Source organism: Schistocerca americana, chromosome 3 (assembly GCF_021461395.2).
Source record: "Schistocerca americana isolate TAMUIC-IGC-003095 chromosome 3, iqSchAmer2.1, whole genome shotgun sequence".
In the NCBI taxonomy this organism is placed as follows: domain Eukaryota; kingdom Metazoa; phylum Arthropoda; class Insecta; order Orthoptera; family Acrididae; genus Schistocerca; species Schistocerca americana.
In genome coordinates, this window is record NC_060121.1 from 941,521,619 (window position 1) to 941,545,918 (window position 24,300).

Below are 24,300 nucleotides of genomic sequence, written 5' to 3' on the forward strand. Positions count from 1 at the left end.
GGCGCGCCAACGTCCGAGGGCTTCTCCACGCTCATTTCCGGTGCGGTTCTCCTCTTGCTACCTGCGACGGTCGTTCGCTGCAGTGCGGGAAGCCAGGATCCGTTTACCTTAAGGCTTTCCTCTTTCTTGTTCAAACTGTTCGCGTGTTTGTGTATTTCTACAGCTTCTCTGAACAAGCGCGTGTGATAGTGGTTCTCTATAGCCAGAACTTCCGTGTCGGCGAATTTTATTACGTGGTCGGTCTCATTCAGTGCGTGTTCTGCCACGGCCGATTTCTCCACCTGCCCCAACCTGCAATGTCACTTATGCTCCTTGATCCTGGTGTTAATGGATCGTCCAGTCATTCCGACATAAACTTTTCTGCATGTGCATGGTATGTGGTATATTCCCGACATTGCAAGTGGGTCTCTTTTCTCCTTCGCCGATCTAAGACACTCTTTGATCTTCCTTGTCGGTTTGAAAATCGTCTTTACGCCATGTTTGCGCAATATAAATGACTACAAAGCCATACCAGAGCAAATAACTGCTTTTTATTGATTTGTACTTCTTCTATAGCCATAAAACAACTGATATTTTGGACTATAATGCAACTGAACAATGGAAATTCCAGCTAGGAATATCAACATTGTAGGAAAAGACAGATTGCTACATAACATAGAGAAAGCACGTTAAGTTGCAAACAGGCACACTTAAGATACTTATGTAAAGCTTTTGACCACAGCCTTCATCAACTTCAGCATCCGCCATTCGCCCAAGATACTGGAGCTTGTGGTTATGTGTGCATGAGGTGTGCTTGCTTGCTTTCATGTGTGTGTGTGTGTGTGTGTGTGTGTGTGTGTGTGTGTGTGTTTTACTGATGAAGGCTGTGGCCGAAAGCTTTATGTAAGAGTCTTTTAATTGTGCCTGTTTGCAACTCAAAGTGTCTTCTTTATGGTAAGCAGCAGTCTTTGTCTTTTCTTATTATGTAATTGGATGGAAAAAAATATACTCACCAGCAGTGGCAGGAGAACACACACGTATAAAAAGGTTTTACTTGTGCAAGCTTTAGGAGCCAGTGGCTCCTTCTTCTGGCAGAAGGATTAAAGGGAAAAGAAGGTGGTGAAGACAAAGGAACTGGAGAGGTTCAGGAAAAGGGATAGAGTTTGGAAAAGACATCCAGAACCTCAGGTCAGGGGAGACTTAACTGAGAGGATATATGCTTGTTGCAGACCTGGTAGACCGCAACACAACCCCTCGGATGCCGTGGCATGATATTGCCGTATTGGTGCAGGGAGCCGCTGCGAGAGATGTAGCCCGGCACTTTATACAGAGGTGGAATGCAATCAAGGTAAGTTGGGATTCTACAATTCCTCTTCATTTCATACATTTTCGGTATTTGGACACAGATATGGTACCTCTGAGTTCAACTAATCAAGGCATTTGGCAACCTGTTTCATTGGAAACAGTGCTAGTGGAAACAGCCTCATAATTTAAATTTCTGAATAGTTAGTGTGCACAATTTTTTGTTTGTTTGCAGTATAAGTAAGTACTAGGGTGATTCAATTTCTACGTGAAAGCCGAACACAGACAGAAACCAAGTGAAGTGGTGCAGTGGTTAGCACACTGGACTCGCATGCAGGAGGACGGCGGTTCAATCCCGCGTCCAGCCATCCGGATTTAGGTTTTCCATTATTTCCCTAAATCTCTTCAGGCAAATGCCAGGATGGTTTCTTTGACAGGGCATAGCTGACTTCCTTCCCTAATCTGATGAGACTGATGACCTTGCTGTTTGGTCTCTTTCCCCAGATCAACCCACAGACAGAAGATTTTAAGTGCAGTTAAAATAACTTGAGACTTTTCACAGTTCAATTCAGTGAAGAGTACGTGGTGCCATTGGTCTGGTAACCATGAACCATCTTCTTCTCTTGGAACAACAGAAGATTGGCAGGTATAGGAGACACTGTTGCCACACAGTTATTAAACAGTAACACATGTCGAGTACCAGTTAGTTCCATGTTCCTCAGCTCTCATTGTGTAGTATACTTTTTAAAGCAATGGACTGTCCTGCATTTATGAGGTGTTGTTATGATCTAATGTGTCCGCATTGGCATTATTTCATTAGTGCTGCAGCATGTCTGAACAAGAGTTTGACATAAAAGAGGTTGTTTGAAAACTCCTTCACTTGTTTCAAAGGTATCTAGTGTTGGAAGAGGAATTCCAATCTGTGGGCAAGGCTGCAAACTAGTGTGCATTTTGAAGGACAATGTTGGGGTCCGATTTTTGAAGTTTCAAGAGTGGTGGAGAGAAAAGCTGCTTCACGTAACATTCACTCGTAGATCTATAGTGCTGAAAATTTGAGAAGGGAAGGAAAGAAAAGGGAGAAAGAAGAGAACAATGAAGTGTCACCAGGACGTTGCCTTTTGGAATCAACAGCACGAAAAGAAGTTAAGGTGAATGGGTAATCAACATGGACACATTCCAGCAGGAAGCAATATGTACACTGGGGGGTTGGTTATTATCAAAACGGACTTCTTTTCAGTCTAAAATAAACAGAATTGCTTAATGAGAATAAGTCATCTCCTTGAAACTGTCTTCACAATGTCAGTTTCAAGCACTAAAAGTTTTCATGTTGGATATCAATCATTGCAACAACTGACATATGCACCTGGTAATGCCAGTAACTGCATGCTGTGAGAAGTGCATTGTTGTAAGATATCATGCGGCTCGACAAGACTCAGATCCATTTGTGTCACACAATGACAAATAGCTGGACAGGCCCATTGGTTAAAGGAGCAACAAAAGCACCAGTAAGGAAGGTTGGCTAGATAATCATCCTTCATGTTAACGTGGCTCAAGGCTTCATTCCAAACTGATTATTGCTACCCCATTACAGAAAAGTAACTAACATGAGAAAATGACCTCCACAGCTTTCCCAGAATGATTTTCTAATTTCCTGTTCCAAAATATTCCATTTAATTCAAAAACAGTTGTGGACAGTGTGACATAGCACACTATTGTGTTGTGTTATATAAAGCTCTGATGATGGGGTGAGGGAAATGAATATTTCATTTTGAATTTTTCTGCACAGAAAATTAAATTGGCTTGGCTGTCTTAAAGCACCTGTGAAGTTCCTCAAGCCAAAATACAGACCCTACTACATTGACAAACTGACTGTGGTAAAAATGCATAGTGTTATCAAGCTCTCCCATATTGTTCAGATTTCTATCTGAATGGATGTACGTGGGCACAGGTTGAAAGTATTTGGCAAGAAACGATAAAAAGTATATTTTCAGTAATATTATGAAAAGGGTACATTGCTACTCAACACGTACGCTGAAGAGCTAAACTGTTACATCTGCCTAATATCGTGAAGGTCCCCCACGAGCATTCAGAAGTGCCGCAACACGACATGGTGTGGACTCGACTAATGTCTGAAGTAGTGCTGGAGGAAACTGACATCATGAACCTTCAGGGCTGTGCATAAATCTGTGAGAGTACAAGAGGATGGAGATCTCTACTGAACAGCATGTTGCAAGGCATCCCACATATGCTCAATGATGTTTATGTCTGGGGAGTCGCATTGTCCAACTGGAATTGCCCAAGTCCTGTGGAATGCACAATGGACACGAATGGATGCAGGTGATCAGACTGGAGGCTTACGTACGTGTCAACTGTCATAGTCATATCTAGATGTATGAGGGGCCCATATCAATCCAACTGCACATGCCATACACCATTACAGAGCCTCCACCTGCTGACATGCAGGATTCATAGATTCATGAGGTTGTCTCCATACCCATACACATCCATACACTTGATACAATTTGAAATGAGACTTGTCTGACCAGACAAAATGTTTCCACTCACCAACAGTCCAATGTCGGTATTAACAGGCCCCGGAAAGGCATAAAGCTTTGTGTCGCACAGTCATCAGAGGTGAGCCTTCCGCTCAGAAAGCCCACATCGGTGATATTTCGTTGAATGGTTCACACGCTAACACTTGTTGGTGGCCCAGCATTGAAATCTGCAGCAATTTGTGGAAGGGTTGTGCTTCTGTCATGTTGAATGATTCTCTTCAATCGTCATTGATCCCGTTCTTGCAGGATCTTTTTCAGGCCATAGCAGTGTTGGAGATTTAATGTTTTACCGGATTCCTGATTTTCACAGTTACACTCATGAAATGGTTGTACAGGAAAATCTCCACTTTGTCGCTGCCTCGGAGACGCTGTGTCCCATCGCTTGTGTGTCAACTATAACGTCACGTTCAAACTCACGTAAATCTTGATAACGTACCATTGTAGCAGCAATAACCACTCTAACAACTGCACCAGACACTTGTTTTCTTGAGTAGGCTTTGCCAACCACAGCGCCATATTTTGACTGTTTACATATCTCTGTATTTGAATACACATGTCTATACCAGTTTCTTCGGTGTAGATGATACATTAAGTCACAGACAGGCACGATAAAAAGACAGCTATACATTTGAACTTTTGGCCAAAAGACATTCTTTTAAAATAAAAATACATACACCATCTCTGTGGCCGCAGTCCAGCATCAGCAGACAGAGACGGTGGCCGTGGGCGCACGTGTGTGTGTGTGTGTGTGTGTGTGTGTGTGTGTGTGTGTGTGTGTGTGTGTTTTCTACTTTAAAAGAAGGCTTTTTGGGCGAAGACTAATGTGTAGCAGTCTCTTTGTTATGCTTGTGTGCAACTCAACGTCTCCTCCACATGGATAGTAGCGATCTATCCTTTCCGTAATACTGCTTTTATTCCATCCTGTATTCTCAGTGAAGTAGGTATGTTGACATAAGAAGCTATTGTGAATGATACTGCTAAAATGTGACCACAGCTGCCCACACACATTTATTTCAGAACATTACTGTGACTCTAGTGTAGTGCTTTAAATTATTTCCGCAGTGACACGATTACAAACACCATAAACAGCGTATTTTACTTAGCTCAGTTGGAGGATCCTGGATCTTGAGAACTTACTTCAGAATTTTTTTAAATCTCCAAATAATTCACAACAGTCCATTGCAGCACTGACTCCAAAACAAATCACGAACAATTATGACGTGTGCCAGCCATTTATAAAATAAAGCATATATAATTGGCAACATGTCAAGTTATAATTAAAACTACTAATTTATGAAGTGTTACAAACTTTGTGTAGTGTTTTTGGGTGATTTAGTTTCAGTCTTAATGTCTGAGATTAATATCGTTCATGAATATCCATATATGACATAAGGTTTGTAAATTTACAAGTCTATTTTTCTTACTGGTCCATTCCAGATTAAGTAATAACATTTTCACAAGTATTATACATCATTCTTTACATGTCTGTGTGCACAATTTCTTGAATGTGCTTTTACTGTTACTAAAAGCTCAATCAAAATTTATTGAACCACTGTTAGTTCTGATAATGAGCAACTAGTAATGTAATGTAACATGCTATAAAATTGAAACGAACACAAAATAAATGTAAAACATATAGAATGCATTTAAATGAAACTCAAAATAGTGAAATGAAACTTTTTCTCTGAGTAAAATTATGTAAGTATGAAAAAAGTACTCCTGGTGTCAGGTACTTTGCCAAACATTTAAATTGAGTAGTATATTATAATCTGTCTGAAAAAATGGTTGCATTTCACCACTCAGGGCTGGTCCAGAATTTTTAGCCACCCCAAGAAAGTAACTGAGAAAACATGGATCCACTAAAGATTTCTGAAAGACAGATAAAAAAGATGCTTATTTCTGTCACCTCCAGCACCCATTTCAGGCCTAAGGAAGAGGACAGTCATCATACTTCCCCTGGAGTCACACCATTTACACTGTAATCATAAGTATTTATGAAACAGTCAGTATCATAAGGTTCCAGTTTAGTATTGTCATATATTTATTCTTTATCAGTGCTTCAACAGCCTGGTAACGCCCACTTGCCAAAAGTATGCAAGGTGCACAGAGCACATGAGGGCAGCTCACTCCCCTCCGCTCTCTCCATTCAGAACTGTTAAAAAATCGTACTTTATTCTAATCACACTATAATCTGTACATAGACAAGTGCTTCATGTGTCTTAAGTTCATTCATACTGATTAAGGTTTGTAGTGCAATGCTGTGATTCATGATGTGTGTGAAATGTGAGCATTGGCAAGATTGCATTTAGTGGAAACTTGCCCACTGCAGGAAGTAACCAGTGAATCTTTCTTATCTTATATACAATGTAAGTGAAAGTCATTGTATTTTGCACTCTGAGAAAATTGACCCCAGAATCCCGTGAGGAGAGACTGGTGCTCATATATTCATGACAAGTAACTAGTAAGAATGTACATTGTATATAACTGTGATTTGTATCTAAATACAATTCACAGTCTCATTTATAGTAATGTAAGTTGTAATTTAAAAAAATTACATTCTTTCAGCTAGAAAAGATGCGACTGAATCCTACATACCCTTTCCTGCTGCCAAAATCGTACGAGGGTTTGGACGATTATGATATACCACCAATTATTGATGCAGTTAGAAGTAAAGTAAATTGCCAGGTAAGATAAACTTCTTAACTTGTCTTTCTTTTCTTATGGTATTAGTAATTGAGTAAGTACCAACCTCCTGTTCTCGTCAGACTGGTTATTGTGCATTTCAGAAAACATGTTCTCAGTAGAAGCTATCCATGAGCTAAGTATTACCTGCTGAGTGCTGTTCGAAGGGGTGTGTGGAGCAGAGGTAACAAACAATGTTGAATACACAAATGTGCACCAGAAAAGGAACGGTGTGAAGGAAGCTAGCTCTACTTACCTTATGCAGTGCAGTCACTGTACCTATTGGTTGTACATTGTTCAGAGCATTTTAAAAAAATGAAATGTCACATAAACGTAAAGAATGCTTAAAAGTTTCATGTAACTGAAATTCAAAGTTCCTTTTAGACATGTTCCATAACGATACGACACATAATACTAAATATTACAATCACTTCTCAAAAACCTGGCATTTGTTTATAGATGGTAGAATGCTATTGCACACTGTGTTGTTTGTTCACTTAGGTTGGCTATAACTGAAGGCAAAACACTAGCAACCCAACGCCTTTAGACTTACATTGATTCAGAGCTAGGGATCTGAGCACTCAGGAAAAGGTTTACAGAAAAAACACCATGTGCTAGTCAGTGATGCTCACCCCTGATGCTTCATGAAATATTCATGTTTTATACACACATCAAAAAAAGTTTTGCATCACCTCGGTTCCGTGAGTTCCGGAATCTGTATAGAAAATTGGAATACAGATCAACATAAATATCATTTCCGCCCTTTTTTTTGCTCACGGAAAACCACACGTTGCATATTATACCACAATGCAGTGAGACCTTCAGAGGTGGTGGTCCATATTGCTGTACACACCAGTACAGCATACCCAGTAGCTCTTGCATTGATGCATGCCTGTATTTGTCGTGGCATACTATCCACAAGTTCATCAAGGCACTGTAGGTCCAGATTGTCCCACACCTCAATGGTGATTTGGCGTAGATCCCTCAGAGTGGTGGGTGGGGCACGTCGTCCGTGAGCAGCCCTTTTCAACCTATCCCAGGCATGTTCAATAGGGTTCATGTCTGGAGAACATGCTGGCCACTCTAGTCGAGAGATGATGTTATCCTGAAGGACGTCATTCACAAGATGTGCATGATGGGGGTGCGAATTGTCATCCATGAAGACGAATGCCTCGCCAATATGTTGCCGATATTGGTTGCACTATCGGTCAGAGGATGGATTTCATGTATTGTACAGCCTTTACAGCATCTTCCATGACCACCAGCGGCATACATCAGCCCCACATAATGCCACCCCAAAACAGCAGGGGAACCTCCACCTTGCTGCACTCTCTGGACAGTGCGTGTAAGGCATTCAGCCTGACCAGGTTGCCTCCAAACACGACTCCGACGATTGTCTGGTTGAAAGCAAATGCTACACTCATCAGTAAAAAGAACATCATGCCAATCCTGAGGGGTCCATTCAGCATGTTGTTGGGCCCATCTGTACCACGCTGCATGGTGTCTTGGCTGCAAAGATGGGCCTTACCGTGGATGTCGGGAGTGAAGTTGCGCATCATGCAGCCTATTGCACACAGTTTAGTCGTAACATGACATCCTGTTGTTGCACAAAAAGCATTGTTCAACATGGTTGCCTGGCTCTCAGGGTTCCTCTGAGCCGTAATCCATAGGTAGCGGTCATCCACTGTAGTAGTAGCCCTTGGGCGGCCTAAGTGAGGCGTGTTATTGACAGTTCCTGTCTCTCTGTATCTCCTCCATGTCCAAACGACATCGCTTTGGTTCTCTCTGAGACACCTGGACACTTTCCTTATTGAGAGCCCTTCCTGGCACAAAGTAACAATGCGGATGTGATCGAACTGCGGTATGGACCGTCTAGGCAGTTGAACTACAGACAGCACAAGCCATGTACTTCCTTCCTGGTGAAATGACTGGAACCGATCGGATGTCGGACCTCCTCCATCTAATAGGTGCTGCTCATGCAAGGTTGTTTCCATCTTTGGGCGGGTTTAGTGACATCTCTGAACAGTTAAAGGGACTGTGTCTGTGATACAATATCCACAGTCAATGTCTGTCTTCAGGAGTTCATAGAACTGGGGTGATGCAAAACTATTTTTGATGCGTGTACTGCACACACCTGCAGCATTGTTAAGTATAATTTGCAATTGCATGCCCCAGAAGATTGCCCAGACCAAATTACTCCATACTTTGTATCATTCCCACAGCAGAGACAAGCTCCAGAATCAGTCTCTCACTCTTCATCTGAGTGTAAACCATTATAGAACTTCTTGACAGATTAAAACTATGTATTGGACTGAAATCTGTCTCCAAATGATACAATACATATCCTAGTGCAATATATAGTTTTCAGGAAGTTTCATCATTAAGTGTATTCATCATAGGATAGTTCAGATTTCACATCTATGCTCTTAAAAGCATAATTTTTTTTTTATCCTTCAACTGCCAGTGGTTTTCTGTTAGTTTAATACTCACATCATGTTTAAACTCGCCTCCCAAATTTTACCCAGTGTTATTATGTTAAGGATGTTGGTTCAACGCACAGAGCTGCACTGTCCTTGCACAGTTATAATTGAAGTGCATCTAACTCACATTGCATTACTGCAGTAAAATTGATTTTGTGAAGAAAACAATAAATAAAAATGTGGAAAGGCAACCACTCGTATGAATCTCTTTGATGTGTGTAAACATGTCATAGCGTGAAGACTTAACAAATAAACTGGGTGTCTACACAGTGACTGTCATCAATTCCATGGTAATTTGTGAATATATCTGTGTGTGTGTGTGTGTGTGTGTGTGTTTGTGTGTGTGTGTGTGTGTGTGTGTGTGTGTGTGTGTGTGTGTGTGCATGCATGCAGCAATTAGTATTAAATGTGATAAAAACTGCAGTTTGACTTAAACTATAAAGTATAACTTTGACAGTCTATAAGAGTGAAATATTTTTCATGCTCCACAACTGTCGGGATAAATGCGGAAGAAGCAATCAACCTGGTAAGTGAATATGTCAAAATACTGTAAAATCTGTATTTACACTGCCTGCCAAAAAAAGTGCAACACCCAGAAGGAGAAGCAGGAAATTAAATTAAACTTTATGGCCTGAGAGGGTACGTGATGTGCTTTGTCAGTAGTTACAAAATAGTCAAATTTACAAGGATCTTGGCAGTACAACCCCACTTATTAATGTGGTGTTGCACCCCATCTGGCCTGGATGAACACAGCGATTCGGTTGTGACAGGTATCACAAAGCCATTTTATCCTGTCCTGGGGCAAGCTGGCCCGCAGCTGTTGTCATTGTGCCTTTATATCCTGGATATTGTTATTGGGATAGAGTTGACAGTTGAGCCAGCCCCACACTTGTGCTATCAAGGACACATCTGGGGATGCTGCTGGTCACAGGATTACCTCAACGCCACACAGATAGTTCATAAAGAGCGTGCCGTGTACTCAGTCATTGTCCTGTTGAAAATTGGCACCATGATACTGTAGCATAAACAGAAACACATGATAACACAGGACTTCCGTGCTGTGCCATTGCACTGTCAAGAGCTGTGACCTGAAGTCATACTGGATGGCTGCCTATGCCAAGAGGAACACCATTGTGCCTTTCCATGACAGTGGAAGAACTGGACCTCTCGCATGTCGCCACCGTTCTCACCAAGGGTGGCCAACGAGGAAGAACAGAACCACAATTAATCAACAATACAATGCAGCACCATCAATAAGCAGTCAATAAACACAATGCAACACCATTCATAAGCAGTCCAAGCATTCCAGTCACAGCAGTATCACAAATATGGTCCTTTGTTTTATGGTGTTAATGGCTCTGTAATGGTGTAGGGCATGTGCAGTTGGGTTGATATGGGACCCCTCATACATTTAGATATGACTATGACAGGTGACACGTACGTAAGCCTCCTGTCTGATCACCTTCGTCCCTTCGTGTCCATTGTGCATTCCAAAGGACTTGAGCAATTCCGTCTGGACAATGCGACACCCCACATGGCTCCAAGAACACACTTCTGAGTTCAAACACTTCCACTATACGCCAAACTTCCCAGACATGAACATCATTGAGCATATGTGGGCTGTCTTGCAACATGCTGTTCAGCAGAGATCTCCATCCTCTCGTACTCTCACAGATTTATGGACAGCCCTGAAGGTTTATGGCATCAGTTTCCTCCAGCACTACTTCAAGTCCATACCATGTCATGTTGCGACACTTCTGCATGCTCGCAGAGGCCTTACACGATATTAGGCAGGTATACAAGTTTCTTTGGCTCTTCAGTGTATATCCTACCAGTTTTGGTAATAACATTAAACATACACAAAACTAATGCTCTCTGGTGGCTGATCTGAATGTCATAGAGAATCAAAACTCTATTAATCATTTACATACCTGCCGATGGTTTATTCGTGTACAAAGTTACATTCAAATCCAATAGTGTCTTATGGGTGCTTCATTTTTTGTCAGGCAATGCAGCTAAGGACTTGCTGCAATTATATAAGAGGCAGTCAAATGAAAATGACCCAGATGGAAAAAAAGTAAGTATACTATTTATTGATTCAAAAGTAGTCACCACAATAGTTAATATAGTTATCCCACTGTGAGACAGGATGGTCAATGCCTTCATGGAAAAATATTTGCAGTTGCCTACTTAATCACGATTGTACCCAGACATGCAGCTCTTCACCCAAAGCAAATCAATGTCCACAGACGCCTTTATTTTATTTTTTTTAGGGGGCTCTAAAAATATGGAAATAACGTGGGGAAAGATCAGGACTGTACAGAGGATGTGTAAGGGATTCCCAATTATACTACTGCACCCTAGATGAAACAATCATGACAACGTGTGGGCATGCATTATCCTGCAAGTTTTGCCGGGGAGCCCTTACACATCCTCCATGCAGTCCTGATCTGTCCCCATATGATTTACATATATTTGGAGCACTTCAGATGAGGAGGTGCACACCTGGTTACAATCACAGTATCATAGGCAACCACAAACATTTTTCCATCAAGACAATGGCCATCTTGTCTCACAGTGGGGTTCATGTATTAATAGCTGTGGTGATTTCTTTTCAAATAATAAACAGTTTACTTAATTTTTTCAATCTGTCTCATTTTCATTTGATTGCCCCTGAAAGTGTTCATTTTGTTTTTATATTTATTGTTATACTATAACAACTAGTGTTTGCTACTTAAAATTAACGGCTTTGTGAATGTAGTTTGCTCTTCACACTGAAGATAAAGCTGAAGTGAAAAAGAGGTGACAAATGATCCTTTCAGTGTCTGGGTGTTTGAAACAGAAGAGCAGAAACAATTAACTAATGGCCTAAAACAAGAACCACTGGAATGAGCCTTGAGAGACCCACAACTGAAAATACTGGTTTCAGAGCCTTCGCTCTCAAAACTCCTAAGCTTTCATTCAGTCATATGAAACTGAGATTAGAGAACAGGAAGAAGCGAACAAATGAGTAATACTTTTCAAGTTCTAGTGGAAAGAGAAGTCACTCCAAATTATTGCTTAAAATAAAAATAATATGGAAAGTATGGGTTGCTACTCACCACACAGAGGAGGAACTGAGTCGCAGACAAGCACACTGAAAATGAATGTGATTAATAGTTCAGCTTTCAGACAATTCCTCCTTCAGAAGTAGGAAGCTCCGTGGGCATTGATGTGTGCATGCATGTGCAGCTGCACTTTCCAGAGTTTTTTACTTCTGAAGAAGGATTTTGTCTATGAGCTGAAGTATTATAACACCAACAGTATGAGGAAAAGATGCAGTGCTACTCACTGTAAAAAGGGTATACATTTAGCTTTCCGGCAATACCGTTTTCAGGAAAGGAAAAACACACACACACACACACACACACACACACACACACACACACACACATTCAGTCTACACATCATGCACACATGACCGTCATCTCCAGCAGCTCAGACCAGAATTCAACTGTCATGTAGAACAGAAGCATTAATCAGGGGCAGGGGACAGCAGGGTACAGGTGGGAGAAGAGAAGAGCACTGTCTAGCGGAGCATGCAGTAACCCAATTTCCAAAAGGTGAAGTGTTGGGAGGCTGTGTGGCAGGTGGAGGGGGGCAGAGAACTGAGAAAGGAGAAAGACAGGTGGGTACATTGGTGGAGGGCAGCACACAGAGAGGGTGAGGGGATAAGAATAGGAAAGAGGTGATAGATAGGACAGAAGTGTTCGAAACTGTGGGTAGAGGCAGCAGGTTACCGTAGTTTGAGGCCAGGATAATTTCAGGGGCAGGGAATGCGTTGTAAGGACAACTCCCATCTGGGCAGTCCAGAAAAGTTGGTGGTGGAGGGGAGGATCCAGGTGGCTTGGTTTGTGAAGCAGCCATTGAAATCAAGCATGTTACGTTCAGCTGCATGTTGTGCCACAGTTTGGTGGTGATCATTCTTCCTGGTGAACAGCTGGTTAGTAGTCATACCAATACAAAAAGCTGTGTAATGATGGCAGCAGAACTGGTATATGACGTGGCTGCTTTCACAGGTGGCCTGGTCTCTGATGGCATAGGATAAGCCTGTAACAGGACTGGAATAGGAAGTGCTGGGTGGGTGAATTGGGCAGTTCTTGCACCAGGGCTTCCACTGGGACATGATCCTTGTGGCAAGGGGTTGAGACTGGGAGTGGCATAGTGAGGGACTAGGATGTTGTGGAGGATGGAAGGGTGATGGAACACCACTTTAGGAGGGATGGGAAAGATTTTGGGTAGGATGTCCCTCATTTCAGGGCATGATATTTGGTAATCAAAGCTCTGATGAAGGACGTGGTTCAGTTGTACCAGCCCAGGGCAGTATTGGGTGATGAAGGGGGAACCCCTTTGTAACTAATTATTGGGGGAGGTGGGAGGATTGGGAGCTTGTGGAAAGGGGAGAGGGGGATGACACGGGAGAGCTGTTTTCAGACTAGACTTATCTCCTGTGCTCTTTCCCCACATATCCCTAATCATCCCACCACCTCCAAGAGCCAAATATAAAGGAGTACCCCCCTTCATCACCCAATGGTAACCTGGACTGGATTGGGTTCCAAAATCAAATTTTGGATTGTGTGTATCCAGAAGCAGATACAGAGTAAGGTTATAGTTTGTGAAGTTGAGAGGAATTATGGGATGCATTTGAAGTTCTCAGTGGCTGTAAGTTTGTAATATAAATACCACAGTAGACAGTTCAGTTGAAGAAGAATGTACATCTCTATAAAGAACAATCACAGAAGTTAGACAGAGAAATATAAGTACAAGGAAGGCAGCTATGAAGAAATCTTGGGTAACAGAAGAAATGCTTCCATTGATGGTCAAAAGAGGGAAGTACAAAAACATTCAGGGACAGATCGTAGTACACCAGGGGGAAAAACAATAAATGGTCAATGGTATGACAAACTCAGTACATAGAAATATATCTAAAAACAAAGATGATGAGACCTACCAAACAAAAGCGCTGGCAGGTCGATAGACACACAAACAAACACAAACATACACACAAAATTCTAGCTTTCGCAACCAATGGTTGCTTCGTCAGGAAAGAGGGAGGAGAGGGAAAGATGAAAGGATGTGGGTTTTAAGGGAGAGGGTAAGGAGTCATTCCAATCCCGGGAGCGGAAAGACTTACCTTAGGGGGGAAAAAAGGACAGGTATACACTCGCGCGCATACACACACACACACACACACACACACACACACACACACACACATCCCATACTGGGCTATGTTGATCCTGTGGTGAACTTGGGTTGGTAGACAACGATGTGCATAAAGGTTAGGTGGTTGTGTTGCCGCCAAAACACATTAAAGGGTGGAGAAATTCGGGAAAATTTTGAAAAAACTACGTGTAAATGTATTAAAAGGAGTGGTTTTGTGGTGGCAGATTATGAAAATGAGGTTAACAATTGTCTGACGAAGAAATAATGACATTTAATTCAGTGGGAAGCGGCTAAAAATGATCAGTGATGTGAGAAAAACGGAAATGGAAATAAAGCAAAAGTTATTAGAACTAGCCGAAATGGTTGTTTAATAGGTGAAAGGAACTGTTTGTGAACTAGAAACGGTGGATTTTATAGCAGCAGTAGTGTTGAAAGCGGAAAAAAATTTTTTTTGTTATGGTTTGGAAGTGGGTTACGTATTATTACGTATATATCGGCGGGATAAAATTGTATAGTAGATTACGGTAAAAAGGAGAAGGTGAATACAAAGTGAAACTACTGGCAAAAACAGAAAGAGAAAATAAGACGACAGAAAAGATTTCGAAATGCAACAGTGACAATAACAAACGTAATTGTTGGGTTCAAATTAATGATATGAATATAATAGAGGGAAACATTCCACATGGGAAAAATATATCTAAAAACAAAGATGATGAGACTTACCAAACAAAAGCGCTGGCAGGTCGATAGACACACAAACAAACACAAACATACACACAAAATTCTAGCTTTCGCAACCAACGGTTGCTTCGTCAGGAAAGAGGGAAGGAGAGGGAAAGACGAAAGGATGTGGGTTTTAAGGGAGAGGGTAAGGAGTCATTCCAATCCCGGGAGCGGAAAGACTTACCTTAGGGGGAAAAAAGGACGGGTATACACTCGATGTGTGTGTGTGTGTGTGTGTGTGTGTGTGTGTGTGTGTGTGTGTGTGCGCGCGAGTGTATACCCGTCCTTTTTCCCCCTAAGGTAAGTCTTTCAGCTCCCAGGATTAGAATGACTCCTTACCCTCTCCCTTAAAACCCACATCCTTTCGTCTTTCCCTCTCCTTCCCTCTTTCCTCACGAAGCAACCGTTGGTTGCGAAAGCTAGAATTTTGTGTGTATGTTTGTGTTTGTTTGTGTGTCTATCGACCTGCCAGCGCTTTTGTTTGGTAAGTCTCATCATCTTTGTTTTTAGATATATGTTTCCCACGTGGAATGTTTCCCTCTATTATATTCAGTACATAGAAAAGCGGTCTTGTCTGATGACATAAAAGGAAAAGAAACGAGAGTCAATATGGAAGACATAAGGGATCTAGTATTAGTGAGAGTTTAACAGAGCTTTGGAAGACTTGTGATCAAATAAGGCAAAAGTGATAGATACCATTCCCTGGAAACTACTTAAATAACTGGCATAAGTGGCAGCGAAACTACTGTTGAAGTTGGTGTGTAAAATCCGTGAGACTGGAGGCACTCTAAAACATCTGGAAAAATATCATCTAGACAATTTTGAGGATAGCAAGGGTAGATAAGTGTGAGAACTATCGGTCAGCTTAACAGATCCTGCATCCAAGTTACTGAAGATAATAATGTGAAAAAGAATGGAAAAGGGGGTTGAGGATTTGTTATTTGATGATCAGTTTGGCTCTCAGAAAGATAAAGGCACCAGAGAGAGATTTCTGATGTTGCACGTGATAATGGAAGCAAGAATAAAAAAAAATCAGGACACCTTCTGATGTGTCGACAGAAGTGCCGACACAGTGTGGTTTGAGAGGACCGCAATGCACGCTATAAGCTCACGAAGGATGGCGCGAGGTCTGAAACAGGATACGTAATGAATGCTATAAAGAAAAGTACGTAGCTGCTGGAATACTTAACTTTAATCCATCCTTGTTGTACATCGCTATTGACGATACAATTGAGACTCTGTAGATTCAGGCAATAAACTACTAATGGCGCCTTGCTAGGTCGTAGCCATTGACTTAGCTGAAGGCTATTCTAACTATCTGCTCTGCAAATGAGCGAGGCTTCGTCAGTGTGCATCGCTAGCTACGTCGTCCGTACATCTGGGGCGAGTGCTAGTCCGTATCTCGAGACCTGCCTTGTGGTGGCGCTCCATCTGCGATCACTGACAGTGGCGACACGCGGGTCCGACATGTACTAATGGACCGCGGCCGATTTGAAGCTACCACCTAGCAAGTGTGGTGTCTGGCGGTGACACCACACCTTCAAAGGATTTGAAATGTAGAAGAAGTGTTTGATAATGTAAAATGTTGTAAGATGTTCAAAATTTTGAGAGAAATAGTTGTAAGCTGTAAGGAAAGATGGGTATTCTATAATATGTACAAGAACCAAGAATGCATAATAAGAATGGAAGACCAAGAAAGGGTGTAAGATACACATTCTTTCATTTCTACCATTCATTCCATACATCAAAGAAGCAATGATGAAAATAACAAATGTTTATGAGTGGAATAAAACTTCAGAATGGAATGAACAGTTTAATGAACACAGAATAGGAAATGAGAATAAACAATGAAAGACGACAGGACTGAGTAGTAGCAGGAATGAATATAGTGGTAAACTTAAAATAAAAATTGGTGACGAAGAAGTAGATGATGATAAGGAATTCTGCTACCTTCGAAGCAAAATAACACATGATAGAAGAAGCAAAGAGAACATAAAAAGCAGACTAGCACAGGTTAAGAGGGCATTCCTGACCGAAAAAGGCTGTTATTATCAACCATCAGGCAAAATCTGAAAAAGAAATTTCTAGACTTGTACATTTGAAGCACAGCACTGTGTGATAGTGAATAGTGGGCACTATGAAAACTGGAGTAGGAGAGAACTGAAGTGTTAGAGATGTAGTGCTGCAGAAGAGCGTGAAAATTAGGTGAACTGACAAGATAAGAAATGAGATGGTTCTGTGCAGAATCAGTGAAGAAACAAACTTCTGGAAAACAATGATAAGAAGGGGGGACACGATGATAGGACTTAAGTTAAGACATTAGGGAATAAACTTCTGTGGTACTAGAGGTAGCTGTAGAGGGTAAAAATTGTAGGGAAAAACAGAGGTCAGAATACATCCAACAAATAATTGAGCACACAGGATACAGGTGTTACTCTGATGGAAAGGTTGCTACAAGAAACATTTGTCACAGAAGACTAATGACTCAGAAAAAATGGGAGAGGGAGGGGGATGGTAGAGAGAGAGGGGAGGGGGGTGACTGTCTCTGAACAAAACTTCTCTCGAAAGCTAAGCAAGTTATTGTTCTTTCAGTGAGTCTGTCCTCTGCTCGGTGTCTCTTATATCAGGTGAACAGTATTTTATCCTCATCTGCATATTTTTATCACTGTATCTTCACAAGTTGAGAGACAGTCCATTATATACATGCAAGTGATATCATTAAAATTTGTTACAAAATGATGCGAGAATTATTGATGAGCATACCTTGATGCAAATACTGCCAATGTAGACTAAACATTAATAATTGTAATGTAATGCATTGTAATGTGACTTTGTCATTTGACTTCATGAAGTGTAATTTGTCCAAAAAGTAGAGTGCTTAAAAAATCTCATTCAACCAGTTGTTGAATATTGTTCGTCAGTCTGAGACCCTAATCAAATCTAGTTAATTGTGGAGATAGAAAATATTCAAAGAAGAGCTGCAAGATTTATCATGTGCTCTTTTAGTTAGCACTAGAGTGTAACTGAAATGTTCGATGCATTCCACAGATATGCTGTACAAGAAATGTATTGTGAATTGTGGAGAGGTTTATTCTCAAAATTCTGAGACCTACATTCCAGTAATGTGAAGAAACATGTTGTGTCGTCCAAAATATATTGCCTAATGAATGTAGGGCATTAAAAATTACCTAAGTATGCTTGCATAGAGTGCCAGAAAATAGCCACTAAAATTCGAGAAATACGCACTACAATATGAGAAATATTGACTAAAAAGTACTTTAACCATACACTTGAAAGAAATGAACCAATGCAAAACAGAAACTCCTTACAGATTCAAACCCTTAGTGGGCTGTTCCTAACATCAATGATGATAATTCCTCCTTGTTAAGAACAGCAATGTTTTCTTTTGGCACTTGAAAGATTTTTAAAATTTGAAAATGTCCTGTCCTCTCTCTATATGGCATCAGAGGATTGAACTTCAATTCAGCTATGTCGCTTGGAGAATACTCCTCAAAATGTTTCACTGGTTTCTGCACTAGCACAAAGTTGACATCACAAATAAAATGTAACCTATACATATGTTTTCTCCATCATATTTATTTTAGCAGAAATTGTCTCCTATGACAGCAGATCACTGCCCATTGGTAACAGAACTATGTATTTCAAAGCAAACATCAAAGTCCTGTTCCCTTCAGTCATTTGATTGCTGAGGCTAAGTTATTGATGTATGATTTGACATATACAAATTAACTGTGTGTTTTTGCTTCCCCACAACCTTGACACCCTAAAATTCCTTCAGTATAGGGACAAGTAAAATCGAAGTAAAAATTGTTTAGGAGGTACACTTCTGTTAATAGTATTAATAGAATTCACTTTCTGTGAACTCATTGTTTCAATCAGAAGGGTTGTTTTAAAAAAAATTTCACAAAGGAACTATAACAGTGTGAGGATTCATGCATTTTTAAGCCATAAGTGTGTGACCATGTCAGGAATTTGTGTAGCTACTTTCTTCTCATAAACAATGGCTCTTTTCTTGAATGCACACGCTAAGAAGAAGAAAGATTTGGCAGGGTGTGTATTTATAAGAATGATTATGCATTTATCAAAAAATAATATGCATTTAAAATTTATTTTATGATACACATAAATATATAAACAAATTAGTCCTCTACTAATGAGCATATAGGTAAGATTTGGGAAATTTGGCCTTACTGACAATCTTTCTTGTATCATATGTGAATGATACAGGAACTGGTGGAGATAGTAATTCTGGTGCCCTATTTACCCTAGCCCGCACAGATGTAGAGGCTACAAAGCCTTGTTTACCAAGTATTACAGTTTGCTATGTCAAGTTTTGAAAGTTGGTGGGTGGTTTCCAAAGCTGAAATATTCTTCAACTGTACTCATTTTGCCCTACTGATTTTATCCTTCATGGTTCACAGTCACACCACTAAGATAATGTATCATTTGCATAACAATATAAGTATTTTCCTAAATTTTACAGCATAAGTGATAGTCGTAGCAAATAATTAATAGCTTAGCTGAATTTTCTGTTTGATATAAATGTAGATAAGCAAAATGAAAATCAGAATTCATACAACACATATGTAAATACACATATTATCATCAAAAACTGTGGGAACATCATTTCAGGTTGTACGTAGTGCTTCAAGTTGGAGTGCAGGCTTCCTGGAGGCTGATACATGGGAGGAGAGCATACACGAAGCATATCTGGATATAATTACACAAGCGAAGCATTACATATACATAGAAAACCAGTTCTTCATCTCACTCGCTTTCCAGAGTACCGGTGTGCGCAATCAAATAGGGGAGACAATTTTGAAACGAATTATTCGAGCACACAAGTAAGTAATTTTCTTTATCATCAACTCGTACATTACTGTAAGAGTAAATTTAGCCCAGAAAACAAGTTGAAGTATACATGATGTTTGCACTATTTCTTCAGAGTGCTTGTTTGAATGTATGATAATGAGTTAAAACATTATGACCACAAGGTTAATAGCATGCTATTCCACCTTTGGAACACAATATAGAAACAATTCTGTATAGTATGGAATCGACAAATCTCTTATAGGTTTCCAAAGATGTGTGGCAATAGATGTCTATCCACAAGTCAGAAAATTCCCATATATTATGAGCTGGTAGTTTGTGGGCACAGAGCTGGTGCCTAGTTGTGTCCCAGGTGTCTTCCATAGGGTTTAGATCAAGCAAATTTGATGGCCAAGACATCAATATCAGTTCACTATCACACTCCTCAAATCATTGTAGTACTATTTTGGCCTTAAGATGCAGTTTGTCCATGTAGTTCACAGTTACCATTGAGCCTTCAGTTACTACAACAGGTCCCATGGGAGCCCAGCTGAATGTATCCCACAGTATAATACTCCATCTACTGGTCTGCACCTGTGATGTGTTGTGTGTTTCGAGCATACATATACCTGTATGATGGCATATCAAGACACAAAAATTTACTTATGGCCCAGTATAGATGGTCCTCTGCCCACTGCTGTTGTAATTGTCAATGTCATAGGGTCAGTGCAGAAAAATTTAGGGGCTTCTGTTCAACAATGTGCACTGAAGATTATGTTCCTAAGCACTACTTGTCTACTCCAGTACACCAGCATTGTACTTCTATAATCAGATCTGTCACAGATAGCTGCCTGTCCTGCTTTACAGAATGGGTAACCTTCTGATTTACAGGTTTTGTGATGAAGCATGGACATCCAACTTCTTGTTGCCTACTTGCAGTTTCACCGTTTATCAACAATTTGCCATAGATGCTCACCAGCATGCTGACCAGCATCACCATTTCAGAGATGCTCATTCCTCGGCTCTGGGCTCTTCATCAAAATCACTTAAGTCAGCAGACTTTTCCATTTGTAGCCCATGTCTCCACAAGAATGATTTCCCATTTGTATCTGCTCTGCTTATGTACTTTCTGTACCATATCATATGCCCACAACACCACCAGGTAGCATTCAGTCTCGTGGTGGGCAGTGGTTATAATGTTTTGGCCCATCATTGTTGGTAAGAGAACATACACACTTGTGTCCAAAATTAAAGCAACAAATGAAAATTTTGCAAGGCTGGATTTATTTTGCCACAAAAAACTGGTTCAAATGGCTCTGAGCACTATGGGACTTAACTGCTGTGGTCATCAGTCCCCTAGAACTTAGAACTACTTAAACCTAACTAACCTAAGGACATCACACACATCCATGCCTGAGGCAGAATTCGAACCTGCGACCGTAGCGGTCGCGCAGTTCCAGACTGTAGTGCCTAGAACTGCTCGGCCGCCCTGGCCAGCATTTTGCCACAAAACACTTTAAACAGGTGATAGCAAAGTAGAAACGATGTAAAAAACAGAATATAAACAACTGCAACATGCAGAACAGGAGAAAAAAAATGTTGTTCTTTTTTTTTCCAACTTAACAAATTTGCACCCACTTTCCGGCTACTGGTTAATGTGCTCACTACGTGGTGTGACCACCTCTGGTAGCAGTAAAGGCCTGACAGCGACGGAGCAAGGTGTGAATAATGTTATCAATGTCATGTTAAGGCAATAATGCCCATTCTTCCTGCAGAGCTGCTCGCAAGTCTTGAAGAGTGGTCGGTGGATGTTGACGTGATGCAACCGGTCTCCTTAGTGCATCGTAGTCATGCTCAATGTTATTCGAATTGGGAGAGTGAGCAGGCCATGTCGTGCATCCAGTATCTTCCATTTCCAAGAAAACATTAACCACTCATGCTCAATGAGGTCAAGTGTTATCATCCATCAATATGAAGTCTGGGCACACAGCCTCTTGCAACATCTGTACATGAGGTCCCAAGACCTCATCATAATACCTGACAGCATTTAAATCTTTCTGATTCACCCATACAATTTCATGCAAAGATGTTAAAGTGACCAATATAGTCCCTGCCCACACAGTTAGCTATCCTCCTCAATATCATTCTCTTTCCACAATGCTCAGGTCTCAAAATCATTTTCCACATTCCCTTCAGATGCGAATCCGTTGAGAATCACTCTCCAGACCAAATTGGGACTCATCTGTCAAAAGAACATTGGCCCACACACTGATTGTACCGGTGGCATGCTGACGACTCCACTCTAGACGTTTCCTGTGTGAAGACATGTCAGAGACACACATAAGGCAGGTCTCTGACAATGAAGGCCACTATGTCGAAGTCTTCTCTACTCCTTTTGTCTCGATACATTATGTCCAGTTACTGCTGCGAGATCCGATGCCAGTTGTTACTCAGTACTAAGGTGGTACCTTTACAGCCAAATAATAGTCCTCTCTTTCTGATCTCACATGTGGTCCACCCTGCCCTGGTCTCCGTGATAGCGTTTCAGTGTCTATAAACTGTTGCCACAGCCGAGAAATGATTCCCATTAAACTGTCAGGCCACATGAGTTTGCAACTGTCCTGCTTCCGTTCTTCCTATGGCCTACCGCTGCACGGAGTCTGGTAGGTGTTTTCTCAGTGCCATACTGCACTGTCTGTGACTGTGTACACAGTGATTGTTGATGTGGATGTACTCGACAGACATTACTCCATTTGACAGCTGCCCTCATGCCATCATTAATGTGGTTTTCCATTGACCAAAATGGCATCTTCCGTGCAGGACATGATCGTATGAACGTCTGTTGACAGTTTGTATGATCATATTGTGAATTAAATGCAGGACGAGGAAACACCAGTTTGTTGCTTTAAGTTTGGACACCAGTGTAGAAAAGATTGTGGTAACAGACTGAGTTTACCTTAAAATGAAAGGCGCCAAGTCTGGTAACCAGAATCTGACATGACTCAGAGACGCAGGCTGACCAGCCTAGGGCGTTGATGGTGAATTGCCAGAATCACAGAAAGACAACAGCTATGAACAACAAGAACCAAATCGATAGCCTGGATGTAGCAAGATCAGGAACTAAACAACGATGAAAACAATGTATGGTACCAGAGCACAGTCTGAACACAACTAACTTCTGAGCACCTGCACTGTAGGCTTTATAGGGCTGCCGTTAGTGCCGAAACGCCAACACAGCGGACATGACCCGTGCGCAATGCTGTGGCAGTGACAGCAGCACTTGCCAGTTATAGGAGTGCTGCCTAGCAGCTGTTGTCTCTGTCCATGCCTTCTGGCAGGCTGTCCAAACTGTCAGACAAGAATACCAGACCTAGTGGTGGGATCGACTTTTTAAAACCAAATATAGGATGATGTAGGTAAAGACCCAAGGTACCACACCCTGTAGCTATTTGCCCTGGTGGGCCGTCATTTGCGAGTAATTGACCAAAAAAAATTTCATAAGGCAGGAAATTAAATCACAATTACTACATAAAATTAATTCAAAATACATGAACAAAGATTTCAAGTGGAGAAAGAATGACATTAAGATAAATGAGAGCAAATGGAGCAGTTGGTATTATGACTAAGATGATGTGACATAGGGATGGAAATAAAAAATTACATTTAAAAAAAAAAAAAAAAATTACTGCCCCTGATGAGATTCAAACCCATAATCTCCTACATGTGAGAGAGGGCATGGTCTTGTCTTCAGAAGGCAAAATTCCAATTAAGAGGTTGTTCTTCCACATATACTCACACTTACTTTACTTTTTCATGTCCAGAGGCCAGAGTTTTTCAACATAGAATTGGGCTACACCAACACATTGTCGCTTCCCTGCCACAATTCATCAGGAATACATTTACTGGGACAATTAGTACAGGTCCAGGTATATTCCGTATCCTGGTATTCCTTACAATCATGTCTGCCATCAAGCTCATCTATAAGGCCTCACTTTATCAAGTTTGCCTTCACTGGTGCTGCATTCTTTCTGAAGCAGTTCAAGCTTCTCCAAATCTTCCATCTCAAATTCTTGCTGCTGTTAGCAGACTTTCTCAGTAAGTTAAGTCTTGCTACTTTATTATGAGTCTTCTCACAGTGCTGTTTGTATGTCAGTGACTGCCCCAGTATGACACTCACATGTTGGTTAATCTGCATGTTCCAGGGCAATACCATTCCAGGTTATATACTGCTTTCAGTTTGTTTGCTTAGAGCAAAGATGGAAGGTACTGACTTGTCTTTAAAGGATTTGGTTTGAGGGAATTTTCCTGTTACTTTACTGACATGGTGCTGAGAGCACATTCCAGGTTTTATTTTATCTCCTCAGAATGTTTTCCTGTGTTTTATCTCTGTCACACAAATGTTGTCAATCCCCACTGCTTTTCCCCTTTGTCATTGAGTTTGGTCCTAGGTAGAGTTCTTTCTTCTCTTCTGTAATCTTTGTACAGAGTTCTCATCCATACCATCTTTGACCTCTTACTCTCTCTGACACATGGTCCTTCACCTT

The 24,300-nt window shown here is 41.0% G+C and overlaps 1 protein-coding gene across 3 annotated transcripts in view; it reads left to right on the forward strand.

Annotated features, from left to right (window-relative positions):
- LOC124605691 (phospholipase D1) overlaps positions 1 to 24,300 on the forward strand; it is a 181,228-nt gene that overhangs the window by 113,556 nt on the left and 43,372 nt on the right. For all 3 annotated transcript variants that reach the window (XM_047137547.1, XM_047137548.1, XM_047137549.1), the window contains 3 exons: positions 1,209 to 1,327; positions 6,402 to 6,521; positions 19,580 to 19,791. In XM_047137547.1, coding sequence (XP_046993503.1) covers positions 1,209 to 1,327; positions 6,402 to 6,521; positions 19,580 to 19,791 — 451 coding nt within the window. The remainder of the gene's footprint in view (positions 1 to 1,208; positions 1,328 to 6,401; positions 6,522 to 19,579; positions 19,792 to 24,300) is intronic.